Source organism: Phaenicophaeus curvirostris, unplaced genomic scaffold, assembly GCF_032191515.1.
Source record: "Phaenicophaeus curvirostris isolate KB17595 unplaced genomic scaffold, BPBGC_Pcur_1.0 scaffold_635, whole genome shotgun sequence".
Classification (NCBI taxonomy): Eukaryota; Metazoa; Chordata; class Aves; order Cuculiformes; family Cuculidae; genus Phaenicophaeus; species Phaenicophaeus curvirostris.
The window spans coordinates 1-20,428 of record NW_027207159.1 but is presented as its reverse complement, the minus strand read 5'-3'; the positions used below and the strand labels follow the sequence as shown (position 1 = coordinate 20,428).

At 61.9% G+C, this 20,428-nt stretch overlaps 1 protein-coding gene across 1 annotated transcript; it reads right to left on the bottom strand.

Annotated features, from left to right (window-relative positions):
* Positions 1-369: 369 nt before the first annotated feature.
* LOC138735263 (signal-induced proliferation-associated 1-like protein 3) lies at positions 370-19,870 on the bottom strand (the record flags this gene model as incomplete). Its single annotated transcript, XM_069883167.1, has 10 exons — positions 370-504; positions 607-781; positions 3,363-3,528; positions 6,551-6,703; positions 9,381-9,715; positions 11,815-11,915; positions 12,008-12,093; positions 13,456-13,605; positions 15,248-15,454; positions 19,596-19,870. Coding segments are annotated over 10 exons (1,783 nt in total), but the record flags the coding sequence as incomplete, so codon positions are not given.
* Between the last annotated feature and the right edge of the window lie 558 nt (positions 19,871-20,428).

Here is a 20,428-nt window from a genome sequence, read left to right as displayed (position 1 = left end):
AACTTTTGGGTGGGAAGAAGGAATTTTTGGGTGGGAAGAAGGAATTTTTGGGTGGGAAGAAGGAATTTTTGGGTGGGAAGAAGGAATTTTTGGGTGGGAAGAAGGAATTTTTGGGCGGGAAGAGGGAATTTTTGGGCGGGAAGAGGGACTTTTTGGGCGGGAAGAGGGATTTTTTGGGCGGGAAGACAGAATTTTTTGTGGGAAGAGGGACTTTTTAGCAGGAAGATGGAATGTTTGTTGGGAAGAGGGACTTTTTGGTAGGAAGACAGAACTTTTGGGCGGGACGAGGGACTTTCTAGCGGGACGAGGGCCCTTCAGGGATGATTTCAGGCCAGGCCGGGGCGGTTTTTGGGGCGCTGCCCCCCTCACCCTCGTAGGCCTTGGCGGCGTTGACCAAGCTGGCCCACTCCAGGCCGCTCGCCGTGTCCGGCAGCGGCATCAGCCCGGGCTCCATCCTCCTCAGGGCCGGTTTGTCCAAGGCCAACTCGGAGGCCGAGATGGCGGCTGCCGAAGCGAAGGGGGACGGTGACGGCCCCGACCCCCCCCCAGAACCGCGGCGTCTCCTCCGAGGGAGCCGGCGGGGTGGGGGGGGGGGTTCCCTCTCACCTTTGCGCTCGGGGAGGCTCTGGGGGGGCTGGCGGCGCCCCGGCAAGGTGCCGCAGGGGAAGGGGGCGGCCAGGAGGACGTCGGTGTCCAGCGAGGCCGGCGCCGCGCCCAGAGCCGCCTCGCGCCGCCCGCCGCACAGGCTCTCGTCAGACAGCGTCCGCGGCAGCCCCGGCGCCTGCGGGCCCCGACGGAGCGTCCGAAACAGCCTCCCGGGACCCAGACGGCCCCTAATCCCCACCCCTCCCAACCCGGAGTCCCCTAATCCCCACCCCTCCCAATCCGGAGTCCCCTAATCCCGACCCCTCCCAATCCGGAGTCCCCTAATCCCGACCCCTCCCAACCCGGAGTCCCCTAATCCCGACCCCTCCCAATCCGGAGTCCCCTAATCCCGATCCCTCTCAATCCGGAGTCCCCTAATCCCGACCCCTCCCAATCCGGAGTCCCCTAATCCCGATCCCTCCCAATCCGGAGTCCCCTAATCCTGATCCCTCCCAATCCGGAGTCCCCTAATCCCGACCCCTCCCAATCCGGAGTCCCCTAATCCCGACCCCTCCCAATCCAGAGTCCCCTAATCCCGACCCCTCCCAATCCGGAGTCCCCTAATCCCGACCCCTCCCAATCCGGAGTCCCCTAATCCCCACCCCTCCCAATCCGGAGTCCCCTAATCCAAATCCCTCTCAATCCGGAGTCCCCTAATCCCGATCCCTCTCAATTCAGAGTCCCCTAATCCCGATCCCTCCCAATCCGGAGTCCCCTAATCCTGATCCCTCCCAATCCGGAGTCCCCTAATCCAGACCCTCCCAATCCGGAGTCCCCTAATCCCGATCCCTCTCAATCCGGATTCCCCTAATCCCGACCCCTCCCAATCCGGATTCCACAAATCTCGATCCCTCCCAATCCGGATTCCCCTAATCCCGACCCCTCCCAATCCAGAGTCCCCTAATCCAGATCCCTCCCAATCCAGACACCCCTAATCCAGACGCCCCCCTTATCCGGATCCCTCTCAATCCACATTCCCCTAATCAGGATCCTCTCAATCTCAAGTCCTCTAATACGGATCCTCCCAATTCGGATCCCCCCCTAATCCAGATCCCAGCTCACAGCAGGATCCCCCCAATCCGGATCCCCCCTAATCCAGATCCCAGCTCACAGCAGGATCCCCCCAATCCTGATCACCCTAACCCAGTTCCCCCCCTAATCCAGATCCCAGCTCAAAGCAGGATCCCCCTAATCCGGATCCCCCCCTAATCCAGATCCCAGCTCAAAGCAGGATCCCCCCAATCCTGATCCCCCTAACCCAGATCCCCCCCTAATCCAGATCCCAGCTCAAAGCCAGATCCCCCTAATCCGGATCCCCCCCAATCCAGATCCCAGCTCAAAGCAGGATCCCCCTAATCCAGATCCCCCCTAATCCAGATCCCAGCTCAAAGCCAGATCCCCCTAATCCGGATCCCCCCCAATCCAGATCCCAGCTCAAAGCCAGATCCCCCTAATCCGGATCCCCCCTAATCCAGATCCCAGCTCAAAGCAGGATCCCCCTAATCCGGATCCCCCCCTAATCCAGATCCCAGCTCAAAGCAGGATCCCCCCAATCCCGATCACCCTAACCCAGATCCCCCCCTAATCCAGATCCCAGCTCAAAGCAAGATCCCCCCAATCCGGATCCCCCCTAATCCAGATCCCAGCTCAAAGCCAGATCCCCCTAATCCGGCTCCCCCCTAATCCAGATCCCAGCTCAAAGCAGGATCCCCCTAATCCGGATCCCCCCTAATCCAGATCCCAGCTCAAAGCAGGATCCCCCTAATCCAAATCCCAGCTCAAAGCAGGATCCCCCTAATCCGGATCCCCCCTAATCCAGATCCCAGCTCAAAGCCAGATCCCCCTAATCCGGACCCCAGCTCAAAGCCGGATCCCCCCGATCCGGATCCCCCCTAATCCGGATCCCAGCTCAAAGCAGGATCCTCCTAATCCGGATCCCCCCTAATCCAGATCCCAGCTCAAAGCAGGATCCCCCCAATCCGGATCCCCCCTAATCCAGATCCCAGCTCAAAGCCAGATCCCCCCAATCCGGATCCCCCCCTAATCCAGATCCCAGCTCAAATCCGGATCCCCCCCTAATCCAGATCCCAGCTCAAAGCCGGATCCCCCCAATCCTGAACACCCTAACCCAGATCCCCCCCTAATCCAGATCCCAGCTCAAATCCGGATCCCCCCCTAATCCAGATCCCAGCTCAAAGCCGGATCCCCCCAATCCTGATCACCCTAACCCAGATCCCCCCCTAATCCAGATCCCAGCACAAAGCCGGATACCCCCAATCCGGATCCCCCCCAATCCAGATCCCAGCTCAAAGCCGGATCCCCCCAATCCGGATCCCCCCTAATCCAGATCCCAGCTCAAAGCCGGATCCCCCTAATCCGGATCCCCCCCAATCCAGATCCCAGCTCAAAGCAGGATCCCCCCAATCCAGATCCCAGCTCAAAGCAGGATCCCCCTAATCCGGATCCCCCCTAATCCAGATCCCAGCTCAAAGCCGGATCCCCCCTAATCCAGATCCCAGCTCAAAGCCGGATCCCCCCTAATCCAGATCCCAGCTCAAAGCAAGATCCCCCCAATCCGGATCCCCCCTAATCCAGATCCCAGCTCAAAGCAGGATCCCCCTAATCCGGATCCCCCCCTAATCCAGATCCCAGCTCAAAGCCGGATCCCCCCAATCCGGATCCCCCCAGTCCCGATCCCCCCCATCCCGATCCCCGACCGTGTCTCGCGGGGGCTCGGGGGCGGCGTTGTCCATCAGGATGAGGCGCTTGAGGTCGTCCTCGAAGGTGGATTTGTGGCTGCGGCGCGGCGAGCGCAGATCCCGCAGCGACGCCCGCAGCCGCGGCTGCCCGAAGACGTTCCTGGCGCCCGCCGCCTCCCCCGGCCTGCGGGGACCCCGGGAGCCCACATCACCCCCCGCCCGGAGCCCCCCAAGCCCGAGCCCTCTAATCCGGAGCCCTCTAAGCTGGAGCCCCCCCAAGCCCGAGCCCTCTAATCTGGAGCCCTCTAATCTGGAGCCCCTCAATCCAGATCCCTCTAATCTGGAGCCCCCCCAATCCAGAGCCCTCTAATCTGGAGCCCCCCAATCCCGATCCCTCTAATCTGGAGCCCCCCAATCCAGATCCCTCTAATCTGGAGCCCCTCAATTCGGATCCCTCTAATCTGGAGCCCCCCCAATCCGGATCCCTCTAATCTGGAGCCCCTCCAATCTGGATCCCTCTAATCTGGAGCCCCCCAATCCGGATCCCTCTAATCTGGATCCCTCTAATCTGGAGCCCCCAAGAGGGATCCCTCTAATCTGGAGTCCACAATCCAGATCCCTCTAATCTGGAGCCCCCCAATCCGGATCCCTCTAATCTGGAGCCCCTCCAATCTGGATCCCTCTAATCCGGATCCCTCTAATCTGGAGCCCCCCCAATCCCGATCCCTCTAATCTGGAGCCCCCCAATCCGGATCCCTCTAATCTGGAGCCCCCCAATCCGGATCCCTCTAATCTGGAGCCCCCCCAATCCCGATCCCTCTAATCTGGAGCCCCTCCAATCTGGATCCCTCTAATCTGGAGCCCCCCCAATCCCGATCCCTCTAATCTGGAGCCCCCCAATCCGGATCCCTCTAATCTGGAGCCCCCCCAATCCCGATCCCTCTAATATGGAGCCCCCCAATCCGGATCCCTCTAATCTGGAGCCCCCCAATCCGGATCCCTCTAATCTGGAGCCCCCCCAATCCCGATCCCTCTAATCTGGAGCCCCTCCAATCTGGATCCCTCTAATCTGGAGCCCCCCCAATCCCGATCCCTCTAATCTGGAGCCCCCCAATCCGGATCCCTCTAATCTGGAGCCCCCCCAATCCCGATCCCTCTAATATGGAGCCCCCCCAATCCCGATCCCTCTAATCTGGAGCCCCCCCAATCCGGATCCCTCTAATCTGGAGCCCCTCCAATCTGGATCCCTCTAATCTGGAGCCCCCCAATCCGGATCCCTCTAATCTGGAGCCCCTCAATCCGGATCCCTCTAATCTGGAGCCCCTCCAATCCGGATCCCTCTAATCCGGATCCCTCTAATCTGGATCCCTCTAATCTGGAGCCCCTCAATCCGGATCCCTCTAATCTGGATCCCTCTAATCTGGAGCCCCTCCAATCTGGATCCCTCTAATCTGGAGCCTCCCAATCTGGATCCCTCTAATCTGGAGCCCCTCAATCCGGATCCCTCTAATCCGGATCCCTCTAATCTGGAGCCCCTCCAGTCCCGATCCCTCTAATCTGGAGCCCCCCAATCCGGATCCCTCTAATCTGGAGCCCCCCAATCCGGATCCCTCTAAGCTGGAGCCCCCCAATCCGGATCCCTCTAATCTGGAGCCCCCCAATATGGAGCCCTCTAATCTGGAGCCCCTCCAGTCCCGAGCCCTCTAATCTGGAGCCCCCCAATCCGGAGCCCTCTAATCTGGAGCCCCCCAATCTGGAGCCCTCTAATCTGGAGCCCCCCAATCCCAATCCCTCTAATCTGGAGCCCCCAATCCAGATCCCTCTAATCTGGAGCCCCTCCAATCCAGATCCCTCTAATCTGGAGCCCCTCCAATCCAGATCCCTCTAATCTGGAGCCCCCCAATCCGGATCCCTCTAATCCGGATCCCTCTAATCTGGAGCCCCCCCAATCCCGATCCCTCTAATCTGGAGCCCCCCAATCCCGATCCCTCTAATCTGGAGCCCCCCAATCCGGATCCCTCTAATCTGGAGCCCCCCAATCCGGATCCCTCTAATCTGGAGCCCCCCAATCTGGAGCCCTCTAATCTGGAGCCCCCCCAATCCAGATCCCTCTAATCTGGAGCCCCCCAATCCAGATCCCTCTAATCTGGAGCCCCCCCAATCCCGATCCCTCTAATCTGGAGCCCCCCCAATCCCGATCCCTCTAAGCTGGAGCCCCCCAATCTGGAGCCCCCTAATCTGGAGCCCCCCAATCCGGACCCCTCTAATCTGGATTCCCCCCAATCTGGATCCCCCCTAATCCGGATCCCTCTAATCTGGAGCCCCCCAATCCGGATCCCTCTAATCCGGATCCCTCTAATCTGGATTCCCCCCAGTCCGGATCCCTCTAATCTGGAGCCCCCCAATCCCGATCCCCCCAATCCCGATCCCCCAATCCCAATCCCCCAATCCCGATCCCCCAATCCCGATCCCCCCCCAATCCCGATCCCCCCAATCCCAATCCCCCCAATCCCGATCCCCCCAATCCCGATCCCCCAATCCCAATCCCCCCAATCCCGATCCCCCCAATCCCGATCCCCCCAATCCTGAACCCCCAATCCCAACTCCCCAATCCCAATCCCCCAATCCCAATCCCCCAATCCCGATCCCCCCAATCCCGATCCCCCAATCCCGATCCCCCAATCCCGACCCCCCAATCCCAACGCCCCAATCCCGATCCCCCAATCCCGACCCCCCAATCCCGATCCCCCAATCCCGATCCCCCAATCCCAACTCCCCAATCCCAACGCCCCAATCCCGATCCCCCAATCCCAATCCCCCAATCCCGATCCCCCCAATCCCGATCCCCCATCCCAATCCCCCAATCCCGATCCCCCAATCCCAATCCCCCAATCCCGATCCCCCAATCCCAATCCCCCCAATCCCGACCCCCCAATCCCAACCCCCCAATCCCAACCCCCCAATCCCGATCCCCCCAATCCCAACCCCCCAATCCCAACCCCCCAATCCCGATCCCCCCAATCCCAACCCCCCAATCCCAACCCCCCAATCCCGACCCCCCAATCCCGACCCCCCAATCCCGATCCCCCAATCCCAACTCCCCAAACCCAACCCCCCAATCCGATCCCCCAATCCCAACCCCCCAGTCCGGATTGTGGCTCCCAGCAGGAGCCCTTTTTGGGGTCCCGTCCCCCCTCAATCCTCACTTTTGGGGTTCCGGGGGCTCCTCGGCGCGTCTGGCCCCCCCGGCCTGTTTGCTCCTGCCCCCTTGTCTGGAGAAGAAGGATTTGGGGACGGACGCCGAGAGCTGGGGGGCTCGGGGGGGCTCGGAGCCCGAACAGCCCAGCCGGGCGGCGGCGCTGGGGGACGAGACAATCCAGACTGAGCGGAAAAAAAGGGGGTGTAGGCACCGTTCCCCCCCCAAACCTGGAGTTAACTCCAGCCGGAGAGCGGCCCCCAGGGGTGTCCCCCCAGGGCTGGGTCCAACGTCTCCATCCGTGACCCCGGGGGAAGGTCCTGGAAGGACTTTTAGGAGGTTTGGGGATGAGACGGAGCCGGGAGGATCTTCTCGAGGGCTTTGAGGTTCTCCAGAGGGAGCTGGAGAGGTTGGATTGATGGGCTGAGACCAACCAGAGAAGAGGTTCGGTTGGAAGGGACCTCAAAGATGATCCAGTTCCAACCAACGGAGATGACCAGGGACACCTCCCTCTGGATCAGGTTCCTCCAACACTTCAGGGTTGAAGGGACCTCAAAGATGATCCCCATGAGGTTCTCCCAGCCCCATTTCTCAACCCATCCAGGTCCCTCTTGGCCTCGTTGAACCCCGTGAGGTTCTCCCAGCCCCATTTCTCAACCCATCCAGGTCCCTCTTGGCCTCGTTGAACCTCCTGAGGTTCTCCCAGCCCCATTTCTCAACCCATCCAGGTCCTTCTCGGCCTCGTTGAACCCCGTGAGGTCCTCCCAGCCCCGTTTCTCCAACCCATCCAGGTCCCTCTTGGCCTCGTTGAACCCCGTGAGGTTCTCCCAGCCCCATTTCTCAACCCATCCGGGTCCTTCTCGGCCTCGTTGAACCTCCTGAGGTTCTCCCAGCCCCATTTCTCAACCCATCCAGGTCCCTCTTGGCCTCGTTGAACCCCATGAGGTTCTCCCAGCCCCATTTCTCAACCCATCCGGGTCCCTCTTGGCCTCGTTGAACCCCATGAGGTTCTCCCAGCCCCATTTCTCAACCCATCCAGGTCCCTCTTGGCCTCGTTGAACCCCGTGAGGTTCTCCCAGCCCCATTTCTCAACCCATCCAGGTCCCTCTTGGCCTCGTTGAACCCCATGAGGTTCTCCCAGCCCCATTTCTCAACCCATCCAGGTCCCTCTTGGCCTCGTTGAACCCCGTGAGGTTCTCCCAGCCCCATTTCTCAACCCATCCAGGTCCCTCTTGGCCTCGTTGAACCTCCTGAGGTTCTCCCAGCCCCATTTCTCAACCCATCCGGGCCCTTCTCGGCCTCATTGAACCTCCTGAGGTTCTCCCAGCCCCATTTCTCAACCCATCCAGGTCCCTCTTGGCCTCGTTGAACCCCAAGGGGTTCTCCCAGCCCCATTTCTCAACCCATCCAGGTCTCTCTTGGCCTCGTTGAACCCCGTGAGGTTCTCCCAGCCCCATTTCTCAACCCATCCAGGTCCCTCTTGGCCTCGTTTTACCCCATGAGGTTCTCCCAGCCCCATTTCTCAACCCATCCAGGTCCCTCTTGGCCTCGTTGAACCCCGTGAGGTTCTCCCAGCCCCATTTCTCAACCCATCCAGGTCCCTCTTGGCCTCGTTGAACCCCATGAGGTTCTCCCAGCCCCATTTCTCAACCCATCCAGGTCCCTCTTGGCCTCGTTGAACCCCGTGAGGTTCTCCCAGCCCCATTTCTCAACCCATCCAGGTCCCTCTTGGCCTCGTTGAACCCCGTGAGGTTCTCCCAGCCCCATTTCTCAACCCATCCAGGTCCCTCTTGGCCTCATTGAACCTCCTGAGGTTCTCCCAGCCCCATTTCTCAACCCATCCAGGTCCCTCTTGGCCTCGTTGAACCCCGTGAGGTTCTCCCAGCCCCATTTCTCAACCCATCCAGGTCCCTCTTGGCCTCATTGAACCCCATGAGGTTCTCTCAGCCCCATTTCTCAACCCATCCAGGTCCCTCTTGGCCTCGTTGAACTCCATGAGGTTCTCCCAGCCCCATTTCTCAACCCATCCAGGTCCCTCTTGGCCTCGTTGAACCCCGTGAGGTCCTCCCAGCCCCATTTCTCAACCCATCCAGGTCCCTCTTGGCCTCATTGAACCTCCTGAGGTTCTCCCAGCCCCATTTCTCAACCCATCCAGGTCCCTCTTGGCCTCGTTGAACCCCAAGAGGTTCTCCCAGCCCCATTTCTCAACCCATCCGGGTCCTTCTCGGCCTCGTTGAACCCCGTGAGGTTCTCCCAGCCCCATTTCTCAACCCATCCAGGTCCCTCTTGGCCTCGTTGAACCCCAAGAGGTTCTCCCAGCCCCATTTCTCAACCCATCCAGGTCTCTCTTGGCCTCGTTGAACCTCCTGAGGTTCTCCCAGCCCCATTTCTCAACCCATCCAGGTCCCTCTTGGCCTCGTTGAACCCCATGAGGTTCTCCCAGCCCCATTTCTCAACCCATCCGGGTCCTTCTTGGCCTCGTTGAACCCTGTGAGGTTCTCCCAGCCCCGTTTCTCCAGCAGGGCCAGGGAGGTTCTTCTCCCTCGGCCTCTGGGGAGACCCGACCTCGAATCCTGGGGGCAGCTCTGGGCCCCGAGGAGAACCTGGAGGGCCTGGAGCCTCCGGAGAAGAGCCCGGAGCTGGGGAAGGGGCTGGAGAAGAAGAGGAGCGGCTGAGGGAGCTGGAGAAGAGGAGGCCGAGGGGAGAGCTCGTTGCTCTCTCCAACTCCCTGCGAGGAGGTTGTGGAGAGGAGGGAGCTGGGCTCTTCTCCCGAGGGGACAGGACGAGGACAATCTAAGAGGTTCCACGATTTTCAGAAGCCCCGAGGGGCCTGGACTCACCCGGGTGGCTTGAAGGGCTCGGGGCTGGAGCCGGAGGCGCCTCCTTTGTGCCGCGAAGCTTTGCCGAGCGCGGGCGACACCTCGCGCCGGGCGCCCTCGTCCCCCCCCGAAGCTCTGGAGATCTTCTCCTGCGGGGCCGCCGCGCGAGGAGGAACCTTGGAGGCGCCGGGGAGGGCGGTGTCGACGCCGCTGTCGCTGGAGCCGCCGCGAGGCCCCGAGTCGCCTTCGGGTTCGGGGCCGTCGGGGCCATCGAACCAGCGGTCGTCGCCGGGGCCGCTCGAGGCGTTGCTGGAGAGGGTGTTGCTGCTGGAATGGCTGGAGTAGTGCGGCTCCACCTGAGGGGACAACCCGGAGGGGGCAGCGCCGGGGCGAGGGGGCCCCGAAAAGAGCTTCCTCAGCATCTCCACGGAGGTTTCCCACCTCCATCCAACCACGAGGAGGTTCCCACCTCCATCCAACCACGAGGAGGTTCCCACCTCCATCCAACCACGAGGAGGTTCCCACCTCCAGCCAACCATGAGGAGGTTCCCACCTCCAGCCAACCACGAGGAGGTTCCCACCTCCATCCAACCACGAGGAGGTTTCCAACCACAAGGAGGTTCCCACCTCAATCCAACCACGAGGAGGTTCCCACCTTGATCCAACCACGAGGAGGTTTCCAACCACGAGGAGGTTCCCACCTCCATCCAACCACGAGGAGGTTTCCAACCACGAGGAGGTTCCCACCTCCATCCAACCACGAGGAGGTTCCCACCTCAATCCAACCACGAGGAGGTTCCCACCTCCATCCAACCACGAGGAGGTTTCCAACCACGAGGAGGTTTCCAACCACGAGGAGGTTCCCACCTCCATCCAACCACGAGGAGGTTCCCACCTCGATCCAACCACGAGGAGGTTCCCACCTCGATCCAACCACGAGGAGGTTTCCAACCACAAGGAGGTTCCCACCTCGATCCAACCACGAGGAGGTTCCCACCTCCAGCCAACCACGAGGAGGTTTCCAACCACGAGGAGGTTTCCAACCACGAGGAGGTTCCCACCTCCATCCAACCACGAGGAGGTTTCCACCTCCATCCAACCACGAGGAGGTTCCCACCTCCATCCAACCACGAGGAGGTTTCCAACCTCGAGGAGGTTCCCACCTCCATCCAACCTCGAGGAGGTTCCCACCTCCATCCAACCACGAGGAGGTTCCCACCTCCATCCAACCACGAGGAGGTTCCCACCTCCATCCAACCACGAGGAGGTTTCCAACCACGAGGAGGTTCCCACCTCCATCCAACCACAAGGAGGTTCCCACCTCCATCCAACCACAAGGAGGTTTCCAACCATGAGGAGGTTCCCACCTCAATCCAACCACGAGGAGGTTCCCACCTCCATCCAACCACGAGGAGGTTCCCACCTCCATCCAACCACGAGGAGGTTCCCACCTCCATCCAACCACAAGGAGGTTTCCAACCATGAGGAGGTTCCCACCTCAATCCAACCTCGAGGAGGTTTCCACCTCCATCCAACCACGAGGAGGTTTCCAACCACGAGGAGGTTCCCACCTCCATCCAACCACGAGGAGGTTCCCACCTCCATCCAACCTCGAGGAGGTTCCCACCTCCATCCAACCACGAGCAGGTTCCCACCTCCATCCAACCTCGAGGAGGTTCCCACCTCCATCCAACCGCGAGGAGGTTCCCACCTCCATCCAACCATGAGGAGGTTTCCAACCATGAGGAGGTTCCCACCTCCATCCAACCACAAGGAGGTTCCCACCTCGATCCAACCACGAGGAGGTTCCCACCTCAATCCAACCACGAGGAGGTTTCCAACCACAAGGAGGTTTCCACCTCGATCCAACCACAAGGAGGTTCCCACCTCGATCCAACCACGAGGAGGTTCCCACCTCCATCCAACCATGAGGAGGTTTCCAACCACGAAGAGGTTCCCACCTCCATCCAACCATGAGGAGGTTTCCCACCTCGAGGAGGTTCCCACCTCCATCCAACCATGAGGTTCCCACCTCAATCCAACCACAAGGAGGTTCCCACCTCCGTCCGACCGCGAGGAGGTTCCCACCTCAATCCAACCACGAGGAGGTTCCCACCTCAATCCAACCACGAGGAGGTTCCCACCTCAATCCAACCACGAGGAGGTTCCCACCTCCATCCAACCATGAGGAGGTTTCCAACCACGAGGAGGTTCCCACCTCCATCCAACCACGAGGAGGTTCCCACCTCCATCCAACCACAAGGAGGTTTCCAACCACGAGGAGGTTCCCACCTCCATCCAACCACGAGGAGGTTTCCAACCACAAGGAGGTTCCCACCTCCATCCAACCACGAGGAGGTTTCCAACCACGAGGAGGTTCCCACCTCCATCCAACCACGAGGAGGTTTCCAACCACGAGGAGGTTCCCACCTCCATCCAACCGCGAGGTTCTCACCTTCGAGGGCCGCTTTGGAGACTCCTTCCCCGTCGGCTCCTTCCGGCTCGAGCGTTTGGCCCCCGGCAGCCTGGGCTGGGCCGGCACGTGCCACAGCGGCTCTGGAAGAGGCCAACCATGACCAGGTCACCGAGAAGCCCCAGCGAAGGCCCCGCAGGAGCCGTTTGGAGGGGTCCCCCCTGGGCTCCCGTACCCGGTTTGGGTCTCTCCATGGTGCCCTCGTGGCTGCTGAGGCCTCCGGAGGAGGAGTCGCCGCTGGAGAGGCCGTCGGCCACCAACCTGCAACGGGAAAAGCCTTTGAGATGTTTCCTCAACTCTTTCTCCTTCACCGCGGGCCTGGAGAGGACAACGAGGTCCTGGGTGGAAAACTGCTTGGATGGAGGGTCCGGAGAGTGGGGGGAGATGGAGTTAAGTCCGGCTGGAGGCCAAGTGGGGTCCTCAGGGTTTGGTGGCTCCAGCCCTGCTCAAGGTCTTGATCCATGACCTGGATGAGGGCGCCCTGAGCGAGTTTGGAGATGACGCTGAGCTGGGTGGAGCTGCTGGAGGGGTTTGAGGGTCTCCAGAGGGATCTGAGCTGGTTGGATCCGTGGGTTGAGACCAACGGGAGGAGAGCTGAGCAGGAACTTGGGGAACAACAACCCCGGGGCAGCTCCAGCGAGGAGGAGAGCGGCTGGAAAGGGCCCTGGAGGAGAAGGACCTGGGGGGGTCGGTGGGACACGAGCCAGCAGGGGCCCAGGGGGCCAAGGAGGCCAAGGGCATCTTGGCTTGGAGCAGCCCCCAGGGAGGTTCTTCTCCCTTGGACTCGGGGGGTTGTCCACCTCGGTTCCTCTCTGAGAACCCACCTGGAGGGACCCTGAGAACCTCCTGAGGGGTCGTCCACCTCGGTTCCTCTCTGAGAACCCACCTGGAGGGACCCTGAGAACCTCCTGAGGGGTCGTCCACCTCGGTTCCTCAGGAGGTGGAACTAGGGGGGCTACAAGGTCCCTCCCAACCCAACTTGTGATCCTCCACCTTGAAGAAGCTGGAGAACATCTCCAGCCAAGAGAAGCTGTGGCTGCTCCAGCCCTGGAGGGGCTCAGGGCCAGGTTGGATGGAGCTGGGAGCTCCTGATCCAGCAGGAGGTGGGACTGGATGGACTCGGAGGTCCCTCCCAAGCCAACTTGTGATCCTCCACCTTGAAGAAGCCAGAGAACATCTCCAGCCAAGAGAAGCTGTGGTTGCTCCAGCCCTGGATGGGCTCAGGGCCAGGTTGGATGGAGCTGGGAGCTCCTCATCCAGCGGGAGGTGGGACTGGATGGACTCGGAGGTCCCTCCCAAGCCAACTGGTGATCCTCCACCTTGAAGAAGCTGGAGAACATCTCCAGCCAAGAGAAGCTGTGGCTGCTCCAGCCCTGGAGAGGCTCAGGGCCAGGCTGGATGGACTCGGAGGTCCCTCCCAACCCAACTCGTGATCCTCCACCTTGAAGAAGCTGGAGAACATCTCCAGCCAAGAGAAGCTGTGGCTGCTCCAGCCCTGGAGAGGCTCAGGGCCAGGTTGGATGGAGCTGGGAGCTCCTGATCCAGCGGGAGGTGGGACTGGATGGACTCGGAGGTCCCTCCCCACCCAATTCCCCCCACCGCGCGGTCCCCGGGCTCACTCGCCTCTCGGGAGAAGGTCTGTAGCGAGCGTAGGCGGTGCCGGCGCTGCCCGGGGCCGAGAAGCTGCCGGAGGGTTGCCGGTGGGGCTGGGGCCTCTCGGCCGCGGCCACCGCCCCGCCGGGGCCGTGGGGGCTCTCCGGGAAGCTCACCGGCCTGCGGAGACAGGGACCTCACGGGGAGGTGGGGGGGGGGGGGGGGCACCGCGGGGGAGGAGAGCGGCCCAGCTCCCGCTTGGGTCCTCATCGCCGGCCCCTCCAGCTCCAGCCCCTCCAGCTCCAGCCCCACCAGCTCCAGCCCCGTCATCGCCATCCTCGTCATCTCCATCCCATCCCCATCATCTCCATCATCTCCATCCCATCCTCATCATCTCCATCCCTATTCCATCTTCTCCATCCCATCCCCATCATCTCCATCATCTCCATCCCATCCCCATCATCCCCATCATCTCCATCCCATCCCCATCACCTCCATCATCTCCATCCCATCATCTCCATCCCATCTCCATCATCCCCACCCCATCATCTCCATCATCTCCATCCCAATCCCATCATCCTCATCATCCATCAACCATCTCCATCATCCTCATCAACCATCATCCATCATTTCCATCTCCATCATTTCCATCCCCATCAATCATCATCTCCATGCCCATCAATCGTCTCCGTCCCCATCCACCATCTCCATCCCAATCCCATCAACCATCTCCATCTCCATCAACCACCTCCATCCCCATCAATCATCTCCGTCATCCCCATCATCTCCATCTCCATCCACCCCCATCTCCATCAATCATCATCCCTATCAATCATCTCCATCCCCATCTCCATCCCAATCCCATCAACCATCTCCATCTCCATCAACCACCTCCATCCCCATCAATCATCCCCATCAATCATCTCCATCCATCCCCATCCACATCCATCATCCCCACCCCCACCATCTCCATCATCTCCACCTCTACCACCTCCACCACCTCCATCATCTCCACCTCCATCATCTCCACCTCTAACACCTCCACCACCTCCACCTCCATTATCATCATGTCCACCTCTACCACCTCCACCTCCATCATCTCCATCATCTCCACCTCCATCATCTCCACATCCACCACCTCCACCCCCAATCATCTCCAGCTCCACCATCCCCATTATCTCCATCCCAATCCCATCATCTCCATCCCATCCCCATCATCTCCATCCCAACCCCATCCCAATCCCATCATCTCCATCCCATCCCCATCCCCATCATCTCCATCCCAACCCCATCTCCATCCCCATCATCTCCATCCCAACCCCATCTCCATCCCCATCATCTCCATCCCAACCCCATCTCCATCCCCATCCCCATCATCTCCATCCTCATCATCCCCACCATCTCCAAACCCATCGTCCCCACCATCTCCATCCCCACCATCTCCATCCCAACCCCATCTCCATCCCAACCCCATCTCCATCCCAACCCCATCTCCATCCCAACCCCATCTCCATCCCCATCATCCCCAACCCCATCTCCATCTCCATCCCCATCATCTCCATCCCAACCCCATCTCCATCCCAACCCCATCTCCATCCCAACCCCATCTCCATCCCCATCCCCATCATCTCCATCCCAACCCCATCTCCATCCCCATCATCCCCACCCCCATCATCTCCATCCCCATCCCCATCTCCATCTCCATCCCCACCATCTCCATCCCCATCATCTCCAACCCCCTCCCACCATCTCCATCCCCACCACCTCCATCTCCACCGCCTCCATCCCCACCACCTCCCCCCGGATGCCCCCCTGCCCTGACCTCTTGGCGTGGAGGCCCGGTGGCTCGCGGGAGGTCCCCGTGGCGGGTCTCCCGTGGCGCGCGTGGCCCGGGGGGGGGTTGTGGGAGGCGGGGCCGCTCCACTGCCACCCGGGGCTGCTCCGGAAGGGCGGCCGGCAGCCCGACGGACACGGCTCCGGCTCCGCCTTGGCCTCCGAGGGGCCCCACTCCAGCGACTCCCACCAGCCCCTGCCGAGGAGGACACCACACCGCTCCTCAGGGACCTCAAGGGCTCCTGGGGGGCTCCTGAGGGGTCCTCAGGGGGTCCTGGGGGGATCTGCTTGGGGTCTGGGGGCTCCGAGAGGGTCTTGAGGGCTCCTCAAGGGGTCCTGGTGGGATCTGCTTGGGGTCTGGGGGCTCCGAGAGGGTCTTGAGGGCTCCTCAAGGGGTCCTGGAGGGATCTGCTTGGGGTCTGGGGGCTCCGAGAGGGTCTTGAGGGTTCCTCAAGGGGTCCTGGTGGGATCTGCTTGGGGTCTGGGGGCTCCGAGAGGGTCTTGAGGGTTCCTCAAGGGGTCCTGGTGGGATCTGCTTGGGGTCTGGGGGCTCCGAGAGGGTCTTGAGGGCTCCTCAAGGGGTCCTGGTGGGATCTGCTTGGGGTCTGGGGGCTCCGAGAGGGTCTTGAGGGCTCCTCAAGGGGTCCTGGAGGGATCTGCTTGGGGTCTGGGGGCTCCGAGAGGGTCTTGAGGGTTCCTCAAGGGGTCCTGGTGGGATCTGCTTGGGGTCTGGGGGCTCCGAGAGGGTTTTGAGGGCTCCTCAAGGGGTCCTGGTGGGATCTGCTTGGGGTCTGGGGGCTCTGAGAGGGTCTTGAGGGCTCCTCAAGGGGTCCTGGAGGGATCTGCTTGGGGTCTGGGGGCTCCGAGAGGGTCTTGAGGGTTCCTCAAGGGGTCCTGGTGGGATCTGCTTGGGGTCTGGGGGCTCCGAGAGGGTCTTGAGGGTCCCTAAAGGAGTCCTGGTGGGATCTACTTGGGGTCTGGGGGCTCCAAGAGGGTCCTGAGGGTTCCTCAAGGGGTCCTGGTGGGATCTGCTTGGGGTCTGGGGGCTCCGAGAGGGTCCTGGGGGTTCCTCAAGGGGTCCTGGTGGGATCTGCTCGGGGTCTGGGGGCTCCGAGAGGGTCTTGAGGGTTCCTAAAAGGGTTCTAGGAGGTTCTGGAGGGGCCCTGAGGGTCCCTAAAGGAGTCCTGGTGGGATCTACTTGGGTCCTGCGGTCTCCTAGAGGGTCTTGAGGGTTCCTCAAGGGGTCCTGGTGGGATCTGCTTGGGGTCTGGGGGCTCCGAGAGGGTCTTGAGGGCTCCTCAAGGGGTCCTGGTGGGATCTGCTTGGGGTCTGGGGGCTACTAGAGGGTCTTGAGGGCTCCTCAGGGGGTCGTGGTGGGATCTGCTTGGGGTCTGGGGGCTCCGAGAGGGTCTTGAGGGCTCCTCAAGGGGTCCTGGTGGGATCTGCTTGGGGTCTGGGGGCTCCGAGAGGGTCTTGAGGGTTCCTCAAGGGGTCCTGGTGGGATCTGCTTGGGGTCTGGGGGCTCCGAGAGGGTCTTGAGGGTTCCTCAGGGGGTCCTGGTGGGATCTACTTGGGGTCTGGGGGCTCCGAGAGGGTCTTGAGGGTTCCTCAAGGGGTCCTGGTGGGATCTGCTTGGTGTCTGGGGGCTCCGAGAGGGTCTTGAGGGTTCCTCAAGGGGTCCTGGTGGGATCTGCTTGGGGTCTGGGGGCTCCGAGAGGGTCTTGAGGGTTCCTCAAGGGGTCCTGGTGGGATCTACTTGGGGTCTGGGGGCTACTAGAGGGTCTTGAGGGCTCCTCAGGGGGTCGTGGTGGGATCTGCTTGGGGTCTGGGGGCTCCGAGAGGGTCTTGAGGGTTCCTCAAGGGGTCCTGGTGGGATCTGCTTGGGGTCTGGGGGCTCCGAGAGGGTCCTGAGGGTTCCTCAAGGGGTCCTGGTGGGATCTGCTTGGGGTCTGGGGGCTCCTAGAGGGTCTTGAGGGCTCCTCAAGGGGTCCTGGTGGGATCTACTTGGGGTCTGGGGGCTGCGAGAGGGTCCTGAGGGTTCTGAGAGGGGTTCTGATGGTTCTCAAGGGGTCCTGGAGGTCCCTAGAAGGTTCCTGGTGGCCCTCAAGGGGTCCTGGGGGTCCCTAGAAGGTTCCTGGGGGTCCCTAGAAGGTTCCTGGCGGCCCTCAAGGGGTCCTGGGGGTCCCTAGAAGGTTCCTGGGGGTCCCTAGGAGGGTCCTGGTGGCCCTCAAGGGGTCCTGGGGGTCCCTAGAAGGTTCCTGGGGGTCCTGGTGGGATCTGCTTGGGGTCTGGGGGCTCCGAGAGGGTCCTGAGGGTTCCTCAGGGGGTCCTGGTGGGATCTGCTTGGGGTCTGGGGGCTCCGAGAGGGTCTTGAGGGTTCCTCAGGGGGTCCTGGTGGGATCTGCTTGGGGTCTGGGGGCTCCGAGAGGGTCTTGAGGGTTCCTCAAGGGGTCCTGGTGGGATCTACTTGGGGTCTGGGGGCTCCGAGAGGGTCTTGAGGGTTCCTCAAGGGGTCCTGGTGGGATCTGCTTGGGGTCTGGGGGCTCCGAGAGGGTCCTGAGGGTTCCTCAAGGGGTCCTGGTGGGATCTGCTTGGGGTTTGGGGGCTCCGAGAGGGTCTTGAGGGTTCCTCAGGGGGTCCTGGTGGGATCTGCTTGGGGTCTGGGGGCTCCGAGAGGGTCCTGAGGGTTCCTCAGGGGGTCCTGGTGGGATCTGCTTGGGGTCTGGGGGCTCCGAGAGGGTCCTGAGGGTTCCTCAAGGGGTCCTGGTGGGATCTGCTTGGGGTCTGGGGGCTACTAGAGAGTCTTGAGGGTTCCTAAAAGGGTTCTAGGAAGTTCTGGAGGGGTCCTGAGGGTCCCTAAAGGAGTCCTGGTGGGATCTACTTGGGTCCTGGGGGCTCCAAGAGGGACTTGAGGGTTCCTCAAGGGGTCCTGGTGGGATCTACTTGGGGTCTGGGGGCTCTGAGCGGGTCCTGAGGGTCCCTAAAAGGGTTCTAGGAGGTTCTGGAGGGGTCCTGAGGGTCCCTAAATGAGTCCTGGTAGGATCTACTTGGGGTCTGGGGGCTCCGAGAGGGTCTTGAGGGTTCCTCAAGGGGTCCTGGTGGGATCTACTTGGGTCCCGGGGGCTCCGAGAGGGTCCTGAGGGTTCCTCAAGGGGTCCTGGTGGGATCTGCTTTGGGTCTGGGGGCTCCAAGAGGGTCTTGAGGGCTCCTCAAGGGGTCCTGGTGGGATCTACTTGGGGTCTGGGGGCTACTAGAGGGTCTTGAGGGCTCCTCAGGGGGTCGTGGTGGGATCTGCTTGGGGTCTGGGGGCTCCGAGAGGGTCTTGAGGGTTCCTCAAGGGGTCCTGGTGGGATCTGCTTGGGGTCTGGGGGCTCCGAGAGGGTCCTGAGGGTTCCTCAAGGGGTCCTGGTGGGATCTGCTTGGGGTCTGGGGGCTCCTAGAGGGTCTTGAGGGCTCCTCAAGGGGTCCTGGTGGGATCTACTTGGGGTCTGGGGGCTGCGAGAGGGTCCTGAGGGTTCTGAGAGGGGTTCTGATGGTTCTCAAGGGGTCCTGGAGGTCCCTAGAAGGTTCCTGGTGGCCCTCAAGGGGTCCTGGGGGTCCCTAGAAGGTTCCTGGGGGTCCCTAGAAGGTTCCTGGCGGCCCTCAAGGGGTCCTGGGGGTCCCTAGAAGGTTCCTGGGGGTCCCTAGGAGGGTCCTGGTGGCCCTCAAGGGGTCCTGGAGGTCCCTGGAAGGTTCCTGAGGGTCCCTAGGAGGTTCCTGGGGGTCCCTAGGAGGTTCCTGGTGGCCCTCAAGGGGTCCTGGAGGTCCCTAGAAGGTTCCTGGAGGTTCCTAGAAGGTTCCTGGGGGTCCCTAGAAGGTTCCTGGGGGTCTTCAAGAGGTTCTGAGGATCCCTAGAAGGGTCCTGGTAGCCCTGAAGAGGTCCTGGAGGTCCCTAGAAGCTTCCTGGGGGTTCTTCAGAGGGTTCCTGGGGGTTCTCAGAGGGGTTCTGATGGTTCTCAAGGAGGCCTGGAGGTCCTCAAGGGGTCCTGGTGGCCCTGAAGGGGTCCTGGGGGTCCCTAGAAGGTTCCTGGGGGTCCCTAGAAGGTTCCTGGTGGCCCTCAAGGGGTCCTGGAGGTCCCTGGAAGGTTCCTGAGGGTCCCTAGGAGGTTCCTGGGGGTCTGTAGGAGGTTCCTGGTGGCCCTCAAGGGGTCCTGGAGGTTCCTAGAAGGTTCCTGGGGGTCCCTAGGAGGTTCCTGGTGGCCCTCAAGGGGTCCTGGGGGTCCCTAGAAGGTTCCTGGGGGTCCCTAGGAGGTTCCTGGGGGTCCCTAGAAGCCCCATCTCCCCCCGGCGGTGGGTACCTCCTGGGGGCGCCGTCGTCGTGGGGCGGGATGAGGAGGACCTTGACGGTGACGGAGGTGCGGAGGAGGTCGATCATCTGCTCGTGGGTGAGGGTGACGACGGCCGCCTTGCAGATCTCGACGAGGCGGCTGCCCTGGCGCAGGCCGGCCTGCCAGGCGAAGCCGTAGTCCTCCACCTCGGCCACCGTGCCGTCCGCCTGCACGTGGAAGCCCAGCTGGCCCAGCCCGTTGCGCCGCAGCGTCATCTCCACCGCCTCGCAGCCCCCCGTCACCACCTGGGGGGGGGGCAACAACGGGGGGAGGGGGGGACGGTGAGAGAAGGGGGGAAAAGGGGAGGGGAGGGGGGAAAGGGGAGGGGAGGGGGGAAAAGGGGAGGGGAGGGGGGAAAATGGGGAGGGGAGGGGGGAAAAGGGGAGGGGAGGGGGGAAATGGGGAGGGGAGGGGGTAATAGTGAGATAAGGGGGGGAAAAGGGGAGGGGAGGGGGGAAAAAGGGGAGGGGAGGGGGGAAAAGTGAGATAAGGGGGGGAAAAAGGGGAGGGGAGGGGGGAAAAGGGGAGGGGAGGGGGGAAATGGGGAGGGGAGGGGGGGAAATGGGGAGGGGAGGGGGTAATAGTGAGATAAGGGGGGGAAAAGGGGAGGGGAGGGGGGAAAAAGGGGAGGGGAGGGGGGAAAAGTGAGATAAGGGGGGGAAAAAGGGGAGGGGAGGGGGGAAAAGGGAGGGGAGGGGGGAAAAGGGGAGGGGAGGGGGGAAAATGGGGAGGGGAGGGGGGAAAATGGAGAGGGGAGGGGGGAAAAAGGGGAGGGGAGGGGGGGAAAAAGGGGAGGGGAGGGG